We start from the raw sequence: 21607 nt of genomic DNA, 5'->3' as shown, positions 1-21607 counted from the left end.
AGGGGACGGAGCAGAGCTCTGTCCCCACAGCCATCCACATCAGGGTCCTCTGCAGATCACAGTCCAAACCACACCAGGATTTTCTCCTGCAGGGAAGTTTTTGCTCCTCTCCAGGACTCAGCCCAGCCTGGGAAACACCTACAGATGTGTCAGTGCCCCGAATGCTGCCTCAGAAACAGCCCAGAAGCCAAAAAAATTGACAATGTTTTCTTCAGTGCCCTTTCCTAACAACTCTGAGCACTGGACTTTTGCTGCTCATTAATTAACTCGTTGTTAATTAACAAGCAGCATTCCTGGCATGTGTTATTGAGGAGGAGTTGAGTGCAGTGGTGGGGAAGGCCTGGGAGAATGAGAGAGGGGGAAGGCATGAGAGAGCAGGGGAGTGGGGGAAGGCATGGGAGAGCAGGGCAGCAGCTCCTCTCAGCAGATTTTCACAGCAGGAGTGACGGAAGGCACTGAGCTTTGGGGATTTCTCTGGAAACATTAGTACTGCCAAAGGTCACCCATTTCTGTGAGAGCTCCACAATTCAAACAAGCAGCCCTTGCAAGCCAATTAGCAGCAAATGTGACATATCTGGATTTTATTTATGTAGCATCTAGCAGACAAAAGCAGATTTCAGCCCCATCTAACAGGGACACAGAGCCTGGCAGGGCCACGTGCTGGGTCACCTTGGCTTGCTCGGTGCACTCAGTGTGTCCCCGTGGGTGTCAGGTCTTCCACAGCACCACAGGCTGTGGCAAGAAGAACACCCCACAAATTACCACCAGTGCCACAATGAGTAAATTTAAACTGAAAAAAGAGGAAACCCATTTCCACACAGAGCACAAGTACATGGTACAGCTTATTACCACCAGATGTTGCGGTAGCCAAGGGCACAAGCTGCTTCAAAAGAGACAGCACGCATAAACAGGGGAGAGGATCAGCTGGCTAGCAGGCCTGGCAGCCTGGCTGCCATCCCTGGCTTGGGGCATCCCATGTCTCTCCCTGCTGGAAGCCAGCAGGCTCTGCTGTAGGAAAGCTCAGACCCTGTTTCCAAGACCTTCTCCCAGAATCTGCTGCTGGCTGAGCGCAGAGCTGAGTCCTGGGCTGGGCTGGCACAGCCACTCTCTGCTCTGCTCACGGGTAGCAAGGTGCTAAAGAGCAAACCTGGAGTCAGTGGCACCCTGGCAGGAGCTGGGAAATGCTCCAGCTGCGCTCTGCAGGCGTTTGAGGGATGGTTTTGTTTCAGGCCTCAGCAGAGCCCTCCTGGTTGGGGGTAGCCACCTGCAGAGGATGTGCAGCTTTTTTTTTTTTTTGTTTAAAATCAGAATACTGTGCCACAAGTGAGCCCATCTTCCCAGGCTCATCAGGGGCACTGCAGCATTTCTCACGCCGTGGCTGGACCTGCCCCGCTGGGCACAAAGTGCTGGAAGCCCCCCTGGAAGAACAGAGCAGGAGCTCATCCATCCCCAACAGCCCAGGCAGGTCGTGGGGGTCACACCAACGCCCCACCCCAAACTCCTCCACACCTGAGGAGAAGGAAAACTACTCCCTCCCCTTTGTCACCAATTTATATCCAGCGTGCTGCTGCTCTGTCCGCACTGAGAGCGGCTCAGCAACAAAAGCACACGGTGCTGTTGGATTAATCACTGCCACTCACTGGCGAGGTTCACACACACATCAGCCCAGCAGGAGTAGTACCGAGCTTTGTCACTGCAGAAGTACTTTTCAAATATACATATAACAAACCTAACATCAAAGATCCTGAAAGGAAAACTTCTTTCAGATAATATCCCAGGCTCGGCGTCTACCGAGCACAAACAGAAGGGATGAATGATGCTGGAAACAACAAAGAGAAGTAAATTGTCTCCTCTGGATGAACTCAAGCTTAAAATCTAAAAAAGGAACTTGTCTTGCTTTTGTCTCTGCTGAAAATCCACCTCCTGCCTGGACAATACATGGCTATTCAGGAGGCAAGAGGCAGACAGAGAGCTGGGCTGGAGCCTGGACAAGCTCTGCTTACAACCCCAGAGCTCACCAGGGGAACAACAGAACCCGAGCATTTGCTTTGGTTGGCATATTCAAATCTCCATCATATTAATGTAACATGTTAATTAACAGCAACAGGTCACCCTCTGAGGAGCCTTTTATTCAATGATAATAACCATTCCACCGACGCTCATCCTCACCCCCCAGAACCAAGGTACACAAGTGTCTTGTCTGTCCCTTTGAGATGACTGAACAGAGGAAGAGGGAATCTGGGCTGAAGTGGGCTTTGCAGGGAAGCCCCCAAACCCTCCTGGATGGTTCACACAGAAAAATGCCTGGAGCCAGCCAGAGCAGCTTCAAGCCCTCCCTACAAACCCCGGATGCTGCAGTCCCTAAAGGTGGCAAGCGTGGCACAGCAGCAGCGACCACATCCCCAGGGCAGCAGGAGAACGGGCAACACCCATCTTTGGAAGGCAGCAGGAGCCGAGGCTGGGGAGCAGCAACACCCAAGGGCTGTGTGTCACTTAAGGAGAGGCATCCCCAGCCATTACATAAATTGCTGATTCGCCATTTAACAAGTTAGCATTAATATTTATTACAGCATGTTCACAATTGTAAAGATCTTCATTTAAAATGTTTTGTGCCTCACACCCTGTCAGCAGGGAAAGCACTATAAGGCAGTAAGCAGGCTTGCAGGCTCTAATGCAAAGTGATGGCTCCAACTTCAGAAGGGAAGCCTATTTCCAGCAGGAACATCTGCTCTCGGCGTGGAAAGTGGGTACCTAGTCAAGGAGGCTGGGAGCAGATGGAACAGGAAAGTTTCTCCTCCTCTTGTCACAGACCCGCAGCAAGCGAGGTTCACCACCCATCCCCGTGCTTCCCTCTCCTCCGGCTCCGAAGCAGCCGTGGAGCAGGGGGTGGCAAAAGCACTTTAATTGTTCGCTGCAGCAAGGCTATCCCAGCTTAAATCCCGTGCCAGAAGCCACGCCGCTGCTGGCAAGGCATTTCCCGATCTCTCGCATGCCTGCAGAGCCGCAGCCAGTCTGGGGAGGAGAGATCGGCGTCTCCGACCTCGGGGAAGGTGAGAACTGTCCGCGCATCAGGAGGAGGGAGAAGGAGAGGCTGAGCTGAACCAGGCAAGGGAAAGGTGAGAGGACTGTGAAGTAAAATAAAGATTAAGGTGGAAAAGTGAGAAGAACTTAATGCCAAGATCTGTTAAACCTCCCTCTTGCAAAGTCTTATGCAGGTGCTTAACTTTGCAGGCTGCAAGTAATCCAATTTAAGTCTCGGCAGGATTTAACAACTTTAATTCAGGGGAATTAATGATAGTGCGCAAAGTTAAGCGCACGCTTACTGGGTAAAACAGTGTGAAAAAGGCTCCTCAGGAGAGAAAGCTTCGTGACTTGGAACTTTTAGAAGTGGAAAAAAACACCACCAAATATATCAAGAAATAATCTTGCGCTGGGTTGGAAGAAGCGTTTGATGTGACCTAAAAGTCTCTTCCATCTCCGACTTCTATTAGTCTGTGACAAGACTTAAAAGGTCAGCCAGTCCACCCCTTTGCTAATGCAGGATTATTCCCCTCAGCACAGTGCCTGTTACTTTGCCCAGTCCAGTTTTAAATGAAAAGCCTTGCAAAACTTCCTCTTCCCCAGGACCATTATCCTCCCAATTCTAATGTGTTTCTTTTTGTCAATAGTTCTGTCAGTATAATGAAATCCTCACTGTGCTAAATTGCTAAAAAAGATCTAAAAGTCGAATCTTCTTCTAATATGACATGAAAGTGCTAGTATAAAAATAGGATTGTATTAGCGATTCTCCACTGTATTGTATTAACATCCTATTTCACTTAAGGGAGGCAGGACTGAATTATCTGCGGATTCCTCCAGCCACTACTCTTGCAGAGCTGTGTATTTGGGGTTCAGACCTGCATGACTTCCCATTAAAGCAATACAATAAAATCCTCTGCAGCATGCAAAATACTGAGGCAAGCGTTTGGAGCACGTGCCAAGCACGGAGCCCAACCCTGGTATTCCTTGCACCCAGGCAAAGCCCACAGGCTCTGCAAACTGGGGATGTGGAAAGTAGTGTGGGAAGGCAGGCGGGCAAAACACGAGGCCCCAGGGGTAGGAAAGAGGACAGACAAGAGTCTGAGAAAATGCCAGAGTGAAAATATCCATTGTGGAAGCACGGTCTGGTGGCTCCCAGGTCAGGGCTCTGGACCAGCCCAGGAGAGAGAAGGGAAGAGCTGGTGACAGAGCCTGTGCATCCTCAATACAATAAAACTGGGCAGCTGTAGCCAATTTAGACAACATGCCAAGAAATTCAGTTGCCAGGAAGGGGACGGATGCTCACAGCACTCTCCAAGGAACAAAGCTCCTGGCATCCTTCAGGAGGGTTGGGGAGCAGCCCAGAGGCAGTGCCTGGTGGGGAGCTGAGCCAGGCAGTGCCCGAGCAGGCAGAAATCAGAGGCGATGCTTGGAGCTCTCTCAGCGCCGTGGGCACGGCCCTGACCCCCCTCAGCAGAGTCTGTGCACAGCCTTTGCCTGCTGCTCAGTGACAGCCACGGACAGGTCCTTCCCCACTGCACTGGGCTCTGAACAGGTTTTCAAGCAAGAAACTTTTTACATCCTATTCCTATCAGGATCCAACAGAGGTTAATACAGATTTTTGCATTACCTTGCAATAAAACTCAGCACTAGCACAGCCCCATTTTCCTGAAAACCAAGTCTGAATACTCAGAAGGCCCCTGAACTTCAATGAAGCTGTGGGGAGCATCCCATTTACCAGGAATCTGGGAAAGAAAAAACTGTTTCATCTTGTTTCAGCCCAGTTCTAGTCACTATTCCCAGCATGTTCTGCAGCCATGCCCTCCCTGGGATTTATTGGGGTTTATTTTCCCAACACATGCTCCTTCATTGCTATTCTTTTTCTTCTTTTCCTTTTTTTTTCTTTTTTTTTTCTTTTTTTTTTTTTTTTTTTGTTAACTGCATAGCAGAAAGCTGTTGAGCAGAAAGCCAGTGGGAAGCCACAGCTATTGTATCTCTGGTTTAGTCCCTTATCTGCTGAGGGGTCCTTTTGTGATTGTGTTGTGGAAGGACAAGGAGACAGCGCCTTTTATCACCAGCACAGCATCTCTGGAATGAAAGGAGAGGCAGCGGGGATGCAGATGTGACGTTAAAGTATAAAAATCCACCATATGGTAAAGATTGCTTCAGCTACAGTCTGGTCAAGATGTTGACACTTTGGTTATGAAAAGCAATATGTCTCTCTCTCCTGGTGGTTTCTGTTCAAATTAAATGTTTTGTATCAGGCAGAGAACTAATAAAGAGCCAGGATTTCCCTTGACAGAGGATGAGTAACAAATACGGAGTAATGTGAAAGCTGACTTGAAAATTACTATTCCCAAAGATGCAATAAACGTAGAGATAAGATTTGCTTAGAGGACTCGAATGAGATAAATGCTAAAGGTGCTGCTGGTGGGAAGAGAGTCCGAGGGGAACGAGCAAAAATGAAAAAGTAGCATTTAAAAAACACAGTCTGACCTGTCAATGTTTCTGTTAACACTGAACACCTCCTGGACACCAGGCACTGTTTCAGCCTCCTGCAAGCCCTCCTCCTTCCACAGCTAAGCACAAGCAAAGGACCAGGAAAAAAAAGGGTATCCGGGTGTCCGCCACTGCGTGTTCAAGCAAAAAAGCAACTCCTGCCTCAGTCAGGGCTCTCGGAAGGGGTGCAGTGCCCCAGCACATGCGGGCACGTGTAGGGAGGCCAGGGTGCTGCCAGGAGCAGCTCTGTGGGCAGCAGGCAGGGCTCGGGCACAGCCCCCGCGGCCCGGGACGCGCAGGGACAGGGAGTGAGGTAGAAACGAGGAACTGAGGTGCAAACCCAACGCTAAACCGTGAGAGGCTGCTCCTCCGACTAGCTGCATTCTGGAGGCACAGCGATTCCGGCCTGGCTCAGGCTAAAATAAACTTTTCCCATCAAATATTTAATACCCGCAGGTCTGCTCCCGAGGCTGTGGCCCGCGGCTGCGTGCCCCGTGCAGGCAGGCTCCCGTCCCAGCCGCGCCCGCCTCTGCCGGCATCGCCAGCGCTTAATGCGAGTTAACAGCACTGCCAATGACTTATTTAAGAGCAGATCAAGAAATATCCCGGCTCTCTTTGGAGACTTCAAAAGCAGCTGAACACCACCAGTATCCTCCGATAAAGACACAGCTTCGCTGTACCATCTGCCTCGGGGGATGTTCCCTCCGCCGGCAGTGGGGAGGGGAGACGGGGCTGCCGCGGGGACACCTCTGCAGAGGTGGGACCCTGCCGCCAGCCAGCGCAGCACCGGGGCTGCCGGGCTCAGGATGACCCTTCCCGTGAGAGGGGCTGCATCCTGCCCCGGGCTGTCCAGCCAGCCCCCATCACCTTCCAAGAGGTGGGATGAATTTACTATGGCAACAAGAAGAAAGAATTAAACAGCTAAAAAAGAACCTAAAAAGAGTAAAAAAAAAAAAAAAAATTTTTTTTTTTCCTCTTGGGACACCCTCTCAGAAAGGCTCTGGGTGTCAATGCTGGACGACTTCCCTGTGCCATGAGCCAGTGAGGAGGCACTGCAGCATGCAAAGCCATGCTAGGCTTTGGAGACTGGGGCAAACGATGGAGGAGGGATGGCACAGACAGAGCTCACTGCTGGCTGAGCAACACTCCTGCCTCACCCAGCCACTGCTGCGCTGTGCCTTCACACCCATGAGCATCTTCCTGACAGAGGAGGAGAGTGAGCCGGAGGAGGGCTGGGGAGGCAACTGGCAGTGTGTTGGAGGCTTTCTATTGGAATTTAGAACTGGGGACTTATCCCTTTTCTCAGACCCAAGCACAGGCAGGCAGGGCTGGAGCAGAAAGACAGAAGAATCAATGTGATCTGAGGGACACCTTGGGACCCGCTCACTGAGCAAGGAAAGAATGTCCTCCATCAACAGATGACATTTCCCACTGGGAAGCAGGGAACCTCAGCTCCATGGCCAAAGTCTCTACCCCAGGCTCAGGTTGATAGGAGATTTGTTATTGATTCACTGTGGCCAGAATTTCATCCTGCGATTTAAACCTAACTCCTCCAAAGAGAATAAGATCAATTTTACAGAGAATCAAATACATAAAGAACAGCCTTTGAGCTGGTGTGCAGCAGATGCAGAGAAGGGAGTTTAAAAAAAGGCTCTTTCCTTATCAGGAGAGTTAGGAAAGAAAAGAAAAAAGGAAGGAACCTGGAGAAGGTTGTTTGCTCATTTTCCCTTTCTCAGTCAAAACAACCCTGTCTGTGCCTGCTCTCCACATGGGCACTGAGGGAGTGGAGCAGCAGAGGGTTTCTGACAGCAGTGCCAGGATGAAGCTGCTGCAGTCCCTATCCTTGGAGCCTCCTACCCAGATCCCAACCTCATATCCAAGGTGGTCCCTGCCCCATGAAGCTGCATCAGCACTGCAGTGGCCAAGCAGGTCTGACATGCTGGGGTCTCGTACCCTCCAAGGCTGGCACAGGCGATGGGCAGCCCTAAGGGTACAGGGAGTCCCAGCTCCAGTGACCACCAGGTCTGGGGGACATGAGCTCCCACCAAACAACCTCCATTCCTCCCATCTGGGAAGCTGGAGACCCTTACACTAAGCTTCTCTCTTGGAGGTTTTATTATCATAATTCCTTTTTATTTTCTCCTTGGAAGACAATCCATCACCCTCAGGCAGCAGAGATTGGCCTCTGTCAAGGCTGATGATCTGCTTCCGTGCCGTTTCCCCCTAAAGCACAGGACCAACTTGGAGCTTCTTACATCCTGAAGCTTTGCAAGGGAGCAGCCTGGTGTTTGACCCTCTGCTGCCATCCCAGCCACCTTCCCTTGCCCTGGCCAGGAGAACCTGCCAGCACCATGGCAGAGGCTTCTGCAGGCAGCCATCCCCTTGCCCATTATTTAACTGCAATCCAGAGACAATTTTTCTTGGGAAAAGCTTTTAAGCTTGATCAGTGATGGGGTTAATATTGTTTGCCCTGTGTCTCAATTTTTTATCTGTATTAATGGAAACTGCCACAGCAGGATTTTCCACAGCAGCACCACAGTGCTGCTTTCTTGGGTTGTTTTATTTTCCAGGCTGGGCTGCAGTGACTGATCACTCTGCAGCACAGCAGATTGCAGCCATGTCCCCACAGAAGCTGCCCAGACACCCCTGCCAGTGGCGTGATGTCTACCCTAAAGCCCAGAGATTGTCCCCAAAGAGCCATCCCTCCTGCAGATCCCATTCTGTCGGCGAGGGCCGGGAAGGAGGAGCTGAGCAGGGCTGTGTGCAGCAGCAGAGGTGAGCTCTATAATTGTGCACCTGCCTGTGTTTGTTCTGCCACAGCTCTTTGGGGACGCTCACTTACATCACATTCAGAAGGAAAGGACAGCAACACAAAACAAAAAGCAGCTGCAAGTTAAACAAGTGGAAGCCCGCTGGGGCTGCTGGGGAAATTGGACCCTGGTTCCTGCCCAAGGCAAGCAGGCAGCTGGTCCAGCACCTTCCCCACCAGCACCAGACATGGGAGCAGAACCTGGACCCAGACAACAGAAAGGCAGGAGAGGGAGCATCACTCACCCCTCTGGTGCCACAGCACTCCCTGAGAAGGGCCCTGCTTCAAACAGAGATATATTATATATATTTTTTTGCTCTGTGGTTTCACGCCTTTGATTCCTCCAATTTATTTATTCATGTCTTTGTGGGCTTAACAATCAGAGTGTACAATAAGTCATTTCTTCTTAATCCAATTTTGATCTATTTAGATATTCCAGTTTATCATCAAATGTAATATAGAATAATGTCCAGAAGAAACAGAAACAAGATTTGTGTCTCTGAACCATCTCTGAACCTTGCCTGTGAGGGCTGCCTGCTTTCTTTGCTGATTTATTCTCTCACTGGCTTCACTGAACTGGTCTTCACGGCTGAGCCCCTCACTGCAGCCAGAGGCACAGCAGGGTGGGGGCTCTGTACCTCGGGTGCAGGACAGCACCCCTAGAAACCTTCTCCCATGGGAGAGGGACATCCAGCCACCTGTCCAACCCCAGGAACCCCCTCCCAGGGAGGGTGGGGAGCTCAGGGGACCAGTGTTGGATTCCCGCAGGTCCCTAGGGAGTGCAGCCCACCTGCAGCACCCAGCTCTCCACACCGACGGCTGCTGTTACCAGCAGGGGCACAGAGCAGCACCCGCAGCGCCAGGCACAGACCCGCCTGGCCAAAGCCCCCAGTCCCAGGGACTTCCCTGGGATCGCTGCATGCCAGGATCCTTCCCTCGGCACCCAGCAGCCGCCAAGCAGCGAGATCCAGCACACCCCTGGGGCCAGCGGCGTTTCCAGACAGAAGCGATCCCGGTTTTATCTGCAGCAGACGCTCAATCCCTCCCTCGGGCCGCCCACCTCGGCCCTTCCCGGCGCTGCTCTGGATGCGGAGCCCAACGCCGCTGTCTCGGCACGGGAGATGCGGCGGCTCCTTGGGGCGCGCCGGGGGACAGCGACAGCTGCCCGGGAGCCCCGCACGGACACGTCTCCAGCCCGGCACCTCCCATGCCCCAGCCAGCGCAGCTGACTGGCCTCGGAGCGGAGGGAGCGGATTAAATCGGGAGCAAGCCCAGCACCCGCGCGGCTCCGGCAGGTTCTGCATGGGGCTGGTCTGGGATGCCACGAGAGGAGTCTTCCCTCCGGGGGTTTCAGCCCCGTTTCACCGCTCAGCCGGCACTCAGCTCACGCCTAGCCCTGGGGTGGGGCTCTGCATTGCCCCCCAGTGAACCCCACTCCGCCGGGACAGCCCCTCAGCTGCTGCCCTCATCCATCCACCGCCTCTGCTCCAGGGCGGCTCACCGGGGCACCTCCTCCCCAGACAGGGCCAGTTCCTACCTGGCAGACGAGTCCGTAGTGCTGGCACAGCCCTGGCTCCAGGTCCTCGGTGCAGGCTGGGTCACAGCCTGGCAATGCTGCACAGCCCAGTGCCTCCTCGGGCACGGGAGCTGCTCTGCTGCGGCACCGCTGCTCCCCAGACCGGCTGCAAACCACCCCCCCAAACAAGCACCAACCTCCCTCCCACAGCCCGGATTGCTCTCCTTTTACCCACCTGCCAAATGACTCACTAATGAGAGTGCAAACAGGCTGCAGGTGCTGGCACCGGGCTGGCTGTGAACCATCACCTGTGCTCTCCGTGCCAACACACACCTGTGACAAAGCTGACCCCAGGCCACACGGTCAGACCCTGCTGGTTTAAAGCGACGGGGGCTCATCCAGGTGTGGTTAACTGCAGCTGGCCTCTGTTCCTGTGTGTCCCTGTCATGCAGGATGACACTCGGTGTGCGGCTCAAGCATCTTCCCACCCCACGGAAAGGGCTTCCCGTGTCGCTGCTCTTGTTCCAGTTCCACCTTGGTGTCACCCTGAGCCAGAGACCCTGTGGGGGGCATTCGGCCTTGTAGCCACAAAGTGCTCAGATGCTCCGTGTGTAAATGCGGTCCATGAACCACTGCTAGTTCAGAGGCAGTGGATGCTCCTCACCATCTCCTCCAAAGCACCCTCCTGAGAAACTACAAAAAATAAGTCTTCTCTGCCATGCCTCAGTGGAGAAGCGCGAGTTGGAGGTGTTTCCTACCCGTGCTCATCCCTCTCACGGCCATGTTTCCCTCAAAGGTGAAGGTGGCAGTGCAAAGGCCCAGCACCGTGCCCAGTTTCACGGGAGCTCAGAGCCTGCCTGTCCCAGCCCCTGTCACCCGTGGGGATGGTGATGTCCCCTCCTCAGGACCAGGAAAGTTCTCCCTGAGGTTTGCAGCCTCTTGGGTGCCCAAGCTGATCAGCCATGGGACAGGAACAGGGCTGGGGTGGCACCCAGCTGTGTGCTGGCTTCTGCAGGACCAGCACCTGGAGCCTATCAAAGCAAACCCACTGAGGCATATTTAACCAAACACTTACTTTCCATTTTATTCAATAATTGCTTTAATACTAAAATGCATTAGATGCTCAAAGCAGAGAAAATAAAATCACATTTAGGTGGAAAACAAAGTTCTCATCAGATGAAAAAATCCCAATGTGGCAGGTACACCATTTGGAAACAGAATCATAATAATTTAATAAAGCTGCTTTATCATCTTCATAAAATAGACAGAATGGTGATTCTTTTTTTTTTTTCCTTTTTCCATTTTGTCGTTTACAATGATTCAATCACTGTGAAAATGTACATAACATACATATCAGCATATACAACAATTTATTCTTCATATACTCGGCAACGGAGACACCATGACGAGACGTACCGCGCTCAGTCCCGCGGCCGCCCGGCCACCGCTGCCCGCTGGGCTGCCGGGGCCGGGTGCTGCTGAGAGCCAGTTTGTGAGGGGTGTCTGGAGACTCTACCCCAGCTTAGATCAGCTGAACATCAGCTGACGCCGGCGAAGGCTCCGTCTCAGTCTCAGCAGAGCTCGCAGCGGGGGCGGCCAGGCTTCTCCCCGGCGGGTACCGCAGCTCACAGGTTGGATCAGAGATTACCCATAGCTGCAAAAGCAGCTGTAGCAACAAGACCATCCATTTTCCCCAATGACAGACAAATGTGTTTCCACTGATAGATTTTTTTTTCTCCCCCCCCCCCAAGAATAATTTCAACATATTCATCAGACAGTGTGTTCTTCACAAAAGCAACTTGTTTCCTATTTGGAAAAATAAAAACAAAAAAAGAAAGGAATTCACTTTTGCACGAAGTGTGATCCACAGGCCACCTCCAGCTCACAACAAACAGGGAACGGCAACAACCTCAGCAGACAGTGCTTGGTGGGGGGGAGGATTTTTCCAGCCATCAGTTGTGCCCCCCAGCCCTCCACCATCCCTCCCGGCACAGCCCTGCAGCCTCAAGGGTGGGAAAGGCCGGGGCTCCCAAGGGAGCAGGGAAGAGCTCAGCCCCCGGCCCCCAGCCCCAAAGCTGCTCCAGATGGGGTCCTCGTCATGCTCGGGGGAGAATCGTCGCTGCTTGCTGCTCTCCTGGATAAACGGGAGCAGAGCAAGTTTGCCTGAAGGAAACCAACAGATCCCAGCGATTTTTCCTAAACCAAATCTGAGGACAGGTTTAAGTTATTAAAAAGCACAATAATTACATCTGGAACCCTTCCAAAAAGCCTTCCTGCCCGCCCTGCAGCTCGGAACATTTTTTGCATGGCCAGTTTCGATGCAAGTAGGAAAAAAACAAGAGACTGCAATTTGCCCAGGAGCCTGAACTCATCTCGAGTGACACAGAGGGACAGTGACAGGAGTACCAAAATATTCTGGAGAGGGCCAAGGCAGCGAAGCCGGGGCTGCTCTCTGGGTCTCGCCTTGGCCCTGCGCAGCAAGGCCGTACCAGGGAAGGGCCCCTCGCTCACATCCCCCGCTGCAGCCTGGGTCAGCCCAGAAAACTGGTGTTTAAATGATTTTCTTGGAGGCATAAGGGTTTACTGACCTCTTTAATGCCCCCTTTTAATACAGAATTATTTCACATTCTTTCTCAGCTGTGCTTTTATTCAGAGTGGCAAGGAACGTTTCCTCTGGGTAAATTAGAGAAGTGTTTCTATTTTTTCTTTTTTTTTTTTTTTCTCTCTTCCTTTTCAGTTAGCATCTATTTTTCATCCGAAACACCAGGCTGGTGGTGGCAGCTCCGCAGGCAGAGGGCAACGCTCAGCAGGAATTATCGGCCGGCACCTTTCCGGGCAGCTGGGGAGGATGAGGGGGCACCTGGGGGGGACCCATGCTCCCCACCCCACGATGGGCTATGGGGAAGCTGCGTCCCCTCCCAGCAGAGGTGTGGGGTGGTGATGGGGCCACATGGAGTCGTTGAAACACAGGGGAGAAGCTTCCCCCCCACAAAAAAACCTCCCAGAGATGACAAAACCAGGTAACATCAGAACAAACTCAGCTTAATAGTTACAGAACACCCAGTAACTCCAACAGCCCTGAGTCAGCCCCTCTCCTCTTTGCTTGTGTTACAATAAAACACACATTTGGGGAAAAAAAACCAGAAATAAATGACAGCAGTAACAGTACACAGGCAGGAAACACGGCAGGAACAGAAACAACACATCCCTGAAAAATGGGCTCAGAATCCAGAAGAGGGGAGAAAATCCCCAGTTTGCTCTCTGGAGGGATGCAGGACATCATGTTAACGCGTGGGATGGGAGCTGAATGAGGTAGTCATCACACCAGTGAGGGAAGCATCACAAATTTCATTAGACAGCTGTTTTTTTGTTGATTCTTTCCCAATTCCTGGCCCTAGCAAGTGGCAGGGGGAACAGGATGACTACAGACCTGTCTCAGACCGTCTGTGGCTTCAGGCAAGATCAGTCTGTCCTGAAGAAATAAATGGCTGGAGTTTAATTTTATTTTGAAGATAATAATGACTGGAACTTGTTTTCTTGTTGTTTTTCATTTAAATAAATCAAGTAACAAATACTTTATCATGATATGTAGGCCTAGAAAGACTCTTTCTCTAGAAACCACTAATTTCAACTTGCTGGTACAGCAAACATTGGCAAGAGCTATATATTTTTCCTTCCATAATCAATTTTAAATTCTAGGAAACATTATTGAGGGTAGGAAAAATCTGTTCAGTGAAGGGTTAATAATAATAGCAATAATAATAATAGTAATAATGCACTAACTGAAATCCTCCTACCTTACTCATACCTCACTGAGGAATCATCACTGCAAGAGAGCAGAGAGCTGTGGAATCCCTTCCCTCTCTCCCTTCTACAAAATGGCTATTAAAGTAGCTCAATTTTCAAATCAATTTTATATGAGTAGATTTGTACCCACACAAAAAAGTCCTTAATTATGAGAAAAAATAATGAATTGCTTTAATTTTTTCTCCATTAAGAAGGCACATTAATTGAATTAGTAGCGTTGTTACATATCACCTGTCTGCCCCTAAATTAACATCACTATTGCTCATCCCATACTTATTTATGATGCAGGGATAGAAAGAAATCAGAACAGTCTAAAATCCATGCCATGATGTCATACATACATACACACTCTTGGCGTAATCACGACCAGGAAACGCTGACTTAGAAGTGTGTGTGTGTCTAATTGAGAAGGTAATTTAGATCTCTTAAAATAATTCCATCTCTTTGACTTGGAAATGACTGGAGGTGAGGGATAGCTAAATCTGGGAACTGGAAAAAAACCAAAATAACCAACTTCTGGAAAAAAACCTTTCCATGCATTGCCTTGAAATTATGCAAAAGAAACGGATGAGGGGAAAAGTTCAGCACAGTGCATCCGACAATTGCAATCCAGGCAGGATTTTCCCCAAAAACGTCTTCCCATAATGCCCTGTCATTTTCCTGCAGGAGCCAGGGGAGGCTGCAGGCAATGGTGGGGGCCGGAAGAAGCGCTTGCTCCACCGGGGCTGCAAACTGCAGGTTCCCCAAAGTTTAAGTAAGATGATTGTGATTTATTTTTTTTTTTATTCTTTTTTTTTTCAAGCCTGAAAGCCTTTTGCCATCACTAGACATACAGTAATTTGCAATATCAAATACAATAATAGTACAGATAAGTATGTGACAGCAAAAGGATTCATAAATGCAGGGGTGTCCATAGCAAAACACCAACACCTTAAAATACAAACAACCTCGTGCTGGGTGAATCGGAACTGAAACTCACCCGACTGTTGCTTTGAACAGTCCCACACAAGAAACAGCCGCTACTTTGTCCACACTACAAAACCGCCGGGGTGGTTACTAAAGATGTCCGAATAAGGAATTCGCCACTCAATCCTTTCCAGGAATGGAAATTTATCTTTGTTTTGAGATATAAAAATATATAAATTCCGAGGAGGGAATACCGAGCGCTCCTGAGGCCTGGGGGGTGTCTCGCCTCTGCCCCCGCCACCCGCCGCCTCCCGGCAAAAGCGAACACCGGCTCCTCCGCTCCGCCTGCACACCCCTGCCGCCTGTCGAGACACGTGGGATTGTCACACTAACGATAGCTTCATTTATAAACAATACATTTAGGGAAAGCTTTTAAATACAGCAATCTGTGAACCATTGGTAAGCAATAAAAACAATCTGCGCTGGGAGTCGTGCGGTCCCTCATCCTCATCCTCCTCTCGCCGAGTGCTGCTCAGAGGACGATGTCCTTTAGTCTCCGGGCGCCGGGCGAGTCCTTGTCCCGGCGTTCCTGCAGGAGCGGGTTGCCCTCCTGCCCGCTGCTCTCGCTGTCCGCCCCGCGGGGCTCTGCCTCCGTGGGCCGGGAAGGGCCACTGTTCCCAAAGGACTCCCGTTCCCGGCTGCCGGCGCAGTGCCCGGCTCCGTACGGCACCGCCGGCTTGCCGGACAAGGGGCTCTTCAGGTGCAGGGGCGAGGTGACGGGGCTGACGGCCTCGCAGCCGTTGCCGGCCTCGCGGACGGCGCCGCTCACCTTGGGGCTGCAGGCGGCCGAGTCCACCGTTCTTTTGCCTTTGGGGTTGGCGAGCCGCTCCTCGGCCGGGGGCTCGCTGCCCTCCTTGCCGAAGGTGGCGAAGGTCCTTTTTGTGCTGCAGTCTGCGTAAGGCTCTGCGTCCACCGCCGTGGCCTCGATGGACAGGGCGATGACGTTCCTGCCGTGCTCGGGGGACTTGGCGCGGCTGGGCACGGCGCCGCGGGGCATCCAGCACCTGTCCGAGTGGCCCAGGATGCGGCACTCCTCCCGGCAGTGGAACCCCTCGCTCTGCTCTGTGGGGGTAGAACACAAGGATGGTGAACGGGGGAGCCCGGCCGGGAGCGCCCACACCCGCCAGCCTGCCCGGGCTGGAGGAGACCACCCTGAGCCGGGTGCTGCACTTCACCCCCCTCCTGAGCAGAGGTGATCCTACCCCAAACAGCAGCGACTGTACCTCAAACAGCCATCGGTTTTAAGGCTCTACAGACTGGACTTTAATTTCCAACAGGTTCTGTGTCACCTGTCACCACCACAACAGAAGCCTGGGGAAGGAGAGACGGCAGCAAATCCATCACAACAGGGCTGTCCGTGTGTCAAGCCCTCAGAGCCAGTGGTTCCTGGGTTTAGTGACCAGTGTTAAAAGCCACCATGTTTTAAGCTTGGTTTGACGTGACATTTAAGCTTGACTTTTTGCAGAGAGGGGAAAGGAACAGAGGGAGGAAAGAAAAGGCGGAGGAGGGAAGGTTCTTTTTGGTTCTGCTGTATGTGTGTTTTAACTTGTTGCTTAATCCCCACTGACCTCTCACACAACAGAGGCTTTATAAATCTCCAAGATTGTCCACTCCACTGAAGATTAAACATGTCATTCCCAGTGCTGGGGCTTTATTCATACAGGAGCAATAAAGTTCCCTTCACTTGACTTGGGGCTGTCCCAACACCACTTTACAGTGCTGAAATATGGACGGGTGGTTTAACCCTTTCCAAGGACCCTCCATGACTGGGTCCAAGGGCTCCCAGGCAAGTGCAAACCCTTGTGCCCGGGGCCTGCATGATTCCTGCACTGTCAGTCAGTCCCAGGGGACTGAACAGCTTTACCCCCACATCACAGATGGACACACTGGGGCTCAGGGAAGCAGCCAGGCTCAGCCAAGTGCAAAGCTGGAAATCAAATTCAGCAGTTTCACCATCCCCAGCCTTTGCTGAGCATCCGACCGTGGCTCCCACTGAAAACCACAGGATACTGCCTGCTTTTCAGTCTCAGCTTTTCCTTCATTTGATAAGAGCTTGTAATTGCAGCTGGCCCTCATAAAGCACAACCTCTCCCCACGCAAAGACGTGGCTCCTTCCTCCCATAACCTGCACACACTCGGAGCAGCATTAAAGCTCTAATGCCATTACCCATACGAGACCACGCTCGGTCGGGGCCGGTTTGATGGATCGAAGGCGGCAAAGGTGCAGACTCAGCCTGGGTTTCCTTCCCGTCCGTCTGCAAACCGTTCATTTTGATGCTCTGTACATCTGTGTGCATAACCTCCGCTCTTCAGACACATTGGTATTTCCACCACATGCGAGCACTAGGGCAGCTGATAAAAATTCTCAGCACATAACACAATGCACCAAAATATGAGCAGCTTAACACTTACACAGAATAAATGAGTAAAAGGCAGACCTCAAAAAAAACCCAAAAAAAATCAAAAAAACAAAAAACATACCAAGAAAGGATTTTTTTTTTAAGAGAAAAAGCCAATTAATTGAAAAATATGTGGGTAAAATATCAGCTTTTTCTCTACATCAGAGCAGCAACCCAGTGATGTGGAGCACAGGGCTGGGTGGAGGGGAGGAAGTCTGGGTTTTGGCAGCTGCCTTTACAGCAGCTTGAGAGAAGGATGCCCTGAGCCCTACACACAGAACAACCTGCAACGAGCTCTAAAAGCCCATGATCTTATACTTTGATTCTGTTAATTTCAAGTACTTGAGCAAAACAGAAAGGAAAAAAAAAGGAGAATTGCCCAGAAAATGTTGCTGTCTCCCTATTTATCCACAGCTTAACTTCAAAAGGGTGCTACAGGCATACAGAGTTGTGTAGTCTGGCTGTGATAGCAGAGGACTTGGTAATGGCCAGAGGGGCAACAGAAATATCTTGGATTCTCATCCCCGATGAGACACTGATTTATTGTGCTGTGTGACCTTGGGCGCATTGCTGGAGCACACATCACTTCAGCATCTCCACAAACATGAAAGGCTGGATCTGGGAGCGTGCTGGGCTGGCTGGTCCAGCACAGGCACAGGGCAGCTGCTGCTCCTCACTTGCCCTGCCCAGCACCACGGCTCAGCCCCAAATCCATGGGACCGACCACCACAGCCAAGGCAAACCTCAGTCAAGGGGGAGCACAGGCGGGTTTGTCTTGCCTTGACCCATTTATTCCAAACTGGCACGTCACAGTTAAAAACAATTGGAGGACTTCGCTGGTTACCGCAAGTGGATACTCCTCAAAGCCTAGAAAGGGACCTGTGCTTTAAGAGCAGTTCATTAAGGAGCACTGGCCTGGCGCCTCTCTGCCAGGGAGGTGATCAGCTTTGGACACGACGATGCTTGTCTAGAACTCGCACCAGCAGCAGCTGAAATGCAGGGAGGAGAGGAGCTGAAAAGCATTACATTAAACTATACTGTTTCAATCTTTTATATTAGGAAGGGAATGTTAACAAGTCTCAAAGAGGCCAGGCTGACAGGCAGAGGGGCAAAAGTCACCATCATCCATAGACCTGAGACAACAGGTAGTTCCACGGCACATTCCGTCACTCTGCCTCTGTGCTCAGCACACATCTCAGCTTTGAGACCATGTCCTGCAGCCAGAAACCGCCCTGCTCTCGGGGACAACATGTGTCTGGGCTGCCCAGAACAGCCCTGACCTGGCAGCAGACACAAGGCTCAGCACAGAGCCCCACGCAGCAGCCTCTTCTCCACGGCAGAATGGGGACCTTCAGCTACCCACCCATCCATCACTGTCTTAGCCCTGTAGCTGATATAAAATACTATTTTTACGCCACAAGCAAGGCGTAAAAACAAGGATACACAGAAACACCATTCCCCTGCTACCCCAGATGCAAAGAAGGCATGCACAGCAGGGTCTGGGCTCCTCCACTGGTTGATCCCAGGGCTGATCTCTGCATCCTCCTCCTGCCCCAAGCCGAGGCAGGCAGGGAGCCACCAGGCGCGCTCCTGGTGCTGCCCTTTGCAGCTCAGTCTGACTCAGCCAGCCTTGACAGCACCCAGGACGGTCATACACATACACATTCACATTACTGTACTGCTCTGTCTTTAACTATCAGAAATAGGACAACAGGAAATTCTTTTACAGCCCCAGACCTGCCCTAGTCAATACAACCATTACTGTCTGCACTAATAAAATGTTCTTGATGCAAGGAGCAAAGCCCAGTTAATAACTACCACACACACATGACATGGTGAGTGCCTGGCAGCCAAAACAGGCAGCTCCCCACCCCTGTGCTCATGGCAGGGGGCTGAGCAGGCTGGAGTGAAACTGCTGCCTGACTGGGCCAGGAGAGAGGCAAAGGAAGGGGGAAACAACGGAGGGGCAGAGTGGGGTGAGAGCCACCGAGCTCTGGCACTGCTCTGGGTGAGCGTGGAGTGAGCAGCTTATCCTGACACGCAGTCCCCAGGGGCCCCAATGCACCAGCCTGGCAAGGACCTGCCAGCTGGCACGGGCTGGGGCTAGGGAACACCACGGCCTGGGAACCGAGAACACCACAGCCCTGGGATGGAGACCACCATGGCCCAGGGCGTGACCGGGGCTGGGCGTCCTAAGGAGCTGAGGACTGCACACACTGAGGGGATAGTCCTATTGCCAGTCAGGCTGTGGGGACACCCCTGTAGCACCCAGGTGGCCCAGAGAGATGCTGAGCATCTCGCCCGAGGGCAGGAGCCCTACATGGGAGCGGCTGTGCCAGCGACGTGCAGGTCCCACTGCAGTAATACCCGTATTTCAGCCAGACTGCCCTCACCCAACACAAATCCAGAACCTTGTTTCAGAGCACCTTAGGGCAGGGTCACTTTTTAAAATGTTCCCCAGGTACAAAACGTCCTGGCAGAAGTCTTTTCATCAAGAGGTTAGCAGTTATCCTGAAGTCAGACTTGGCAGGAAAAAGTATGTCATTACTAAACATAAGTTCTCGCATAGCAAATACGAAGTAACATAAAATCCACAGCCACCTCTGGAATAAGTATGTTCCTCAACAAGTAAAGCAAAATCCATGTTAAGCTCCACATTTCAAATCACAGCTCTACTTGCAAGTCAGAACACCAGCACGAAGGCAACTGCTGTGGGTCCCAGCCAGGCAGCAGCAGCCAAGGACCAGCAGCTGCAGGGGGACCTGGTGGGAGAGAGAAAAATCCTCCACCTAGCCAAGACCCTCAGCACTTCCCAATCCCACCGTGCAAGCTCTTGGTCAGAGGAGCAAGGAGACAGGATGGATGCCCAAAAGCCAGAGCCCAGGAGGAGCTGGCAGAGGACATGTGGTGGGCACTGGAGCTGAAGAGCCTCCAGCTCCACACAGCACAGGCTCTTCCCTCATTACAAGGAGGGATCAAGGCACGTCCGTGCTGCACAAATCCTCCAGCCTCCTGCCCAACACGTGCGCACCTGCGGCAGAGCACCACGGAGCGGGTGCGTGAGGTGCCCATTCAGCTCTGAGAGCAATTGAATTATCTCCAGTGGAATTGCAGCGCTGGCCAAAGAGACAAAGTTAAATCGTAGCAAGGTGCAAGTGCCTGGGAATGTAATATTCCTGATAAATGGCCAGATGACATGTGCTGTTACACAATCTAAGGTGCAATTTGGGCGATGACAATAGTCCCTGGAGTTTCCATTTCCAAACAGCCGCTCAGTTCAATCCAATCCATGTCAGAGCAGCTTTGCCGAGGTGAGTAGAGCTCATTTGTGCTATTACATGGGGAGCAAAGAAGAGGAGCGGAGGAGTTGCTTGAAAATGAAAAATAAGGGGAGAAAAAGAGTGACTGGAAGAATCCCAGTCTGCTGGGACATGCGCAGGCGGGCGAGCGCCGTGCCGAGCGGCCCCAGCCCAAAGCCCCCAGCCCTGCGGCAGCGCCGGCCGCGGTGCCCACACCTGGGCAGTGCCACAGGTGCCCTCGTGCAGGAGCCTGGCTCTAGCTCCACATTTCGGTGTTTCTTCAGCAACCGTATGATTATACTGTAATCGCGATGACACTGCTCCTGGGTACAGCAAACAGCACGATCATTAAAAAATTCATTTCAAAATCTTCCTGGAAGCTAATAAATTTTACAGCAGTTTCAATCCTTTCTCATTGCAACAAAGAAAAGCTTAGTTCCAGACAAATTAGAAGTAAATTGATTGCCTTAGGGGAATCTATTCAAATATCACTTTGCCATGTTAGAAATCTCTTCCTGAAACAAGAAGAGAACCAGGGAGAGCCAGCACAGGAGCAATGTGCAAAAGCAAATCATTAAATCTCAGTTCATGAAACTGAGGGGTTGGGGGGGAGTCAAACTTAAAATAAAATGCAAATGTCTCACTGGGGTGCGGGCCCAACATTTGTGACAGAATTTATGAATAATAAATATGAATAAATAGTAAACACGAAGGGATCAAACACTGTTGTGGATGTTTACTCATGGTTAGCCATCTTTCATGGACAATGCGCAACTGCATTATTTAACACTTCTCTTCCAGCTACTTCAGGGTTTCTTTTCAACTCCAGCACCTTCATTTTTTCAGGGGTGCATGCACAAGGTGCAAGGCTGGTCCCCCAGCCCCTGTGCAGCACCCAGCACCCTCAGCACACCAGTGGAGCCCCTCCCCCTCCAACAAGAGTGGCTGTTCCCGGCTCGGGGCCAGCGATCCACCGCATTACACTCAGGATAAAATAATAAGCTCCAGCAAAATACAAATAGTCCCCAACCATGGTTCATCATTTGCTTGTAAATTAAGACTCTGCACCTCTCCCTTATCTCCTCTAATAGCATAATATCAGGAAACAAGAGGTGGGGAATAGTGTATTATATTTTTGACCTATGGGCTTTACAGAGCCTTCCTCGCCTTTCCTAATAAGAAATCTCCAGTCAAGGCAGCAATGTAATCCTGGCGTGGCTTCCCTTCCACAATGCTCAGAGGATACTAATAACCAGGGACAGTGACAAATGCTCTTTACCGCAACAAGAAGCCT

At 51.4% G+C, this 21607-nt stretch overlaps 1 protein-coding gene across 2 annotated transcripts in view; it reads right to left on the bottom strand.

Moving 5' to 3' along the window:
* Positions 1 to 11068: 11068 nt before the first annotated feature.
* PCDH19 (protocadherin 19) overlaps positions 11069 to 21607 on the bottom strand; it is a 58458-nt gene continuing 47919 nt past the window's right edge. For both annotated transcript variants that reach the window (XM_032123830.1, XM_032123831.1), the window contains exon 5: positions 11069 to 15677. In XM_032123830.1, coding sequence (XP_031979721.1) covers positions 15088 to 15677 — 590 coding nt within the window. In that variant the 3' untranslated portion in view covers positions 11069 to 15087. The remainder of the gene's footprint in view (positions 15678 to 21607) is intronic.

This window comes from Corvus moneduloides, chromosome 14, assembly GCF_009650955.1.
Source record: "Corvus moneduloides isolate bCorMon1 chromosome 14, bCorMon1.pri, whole genome shotgun sequence".
NCBI classification, from domain to species: domain Eukaryota; kingdom Metazoa; phylum Chordata; class Aves; order Passeriformes; family Corvidae; genus Corvus; species Corvus moneduloides.
This window is presented reverse-complemented; position numbering and strand designations above follow the sequence as displayed.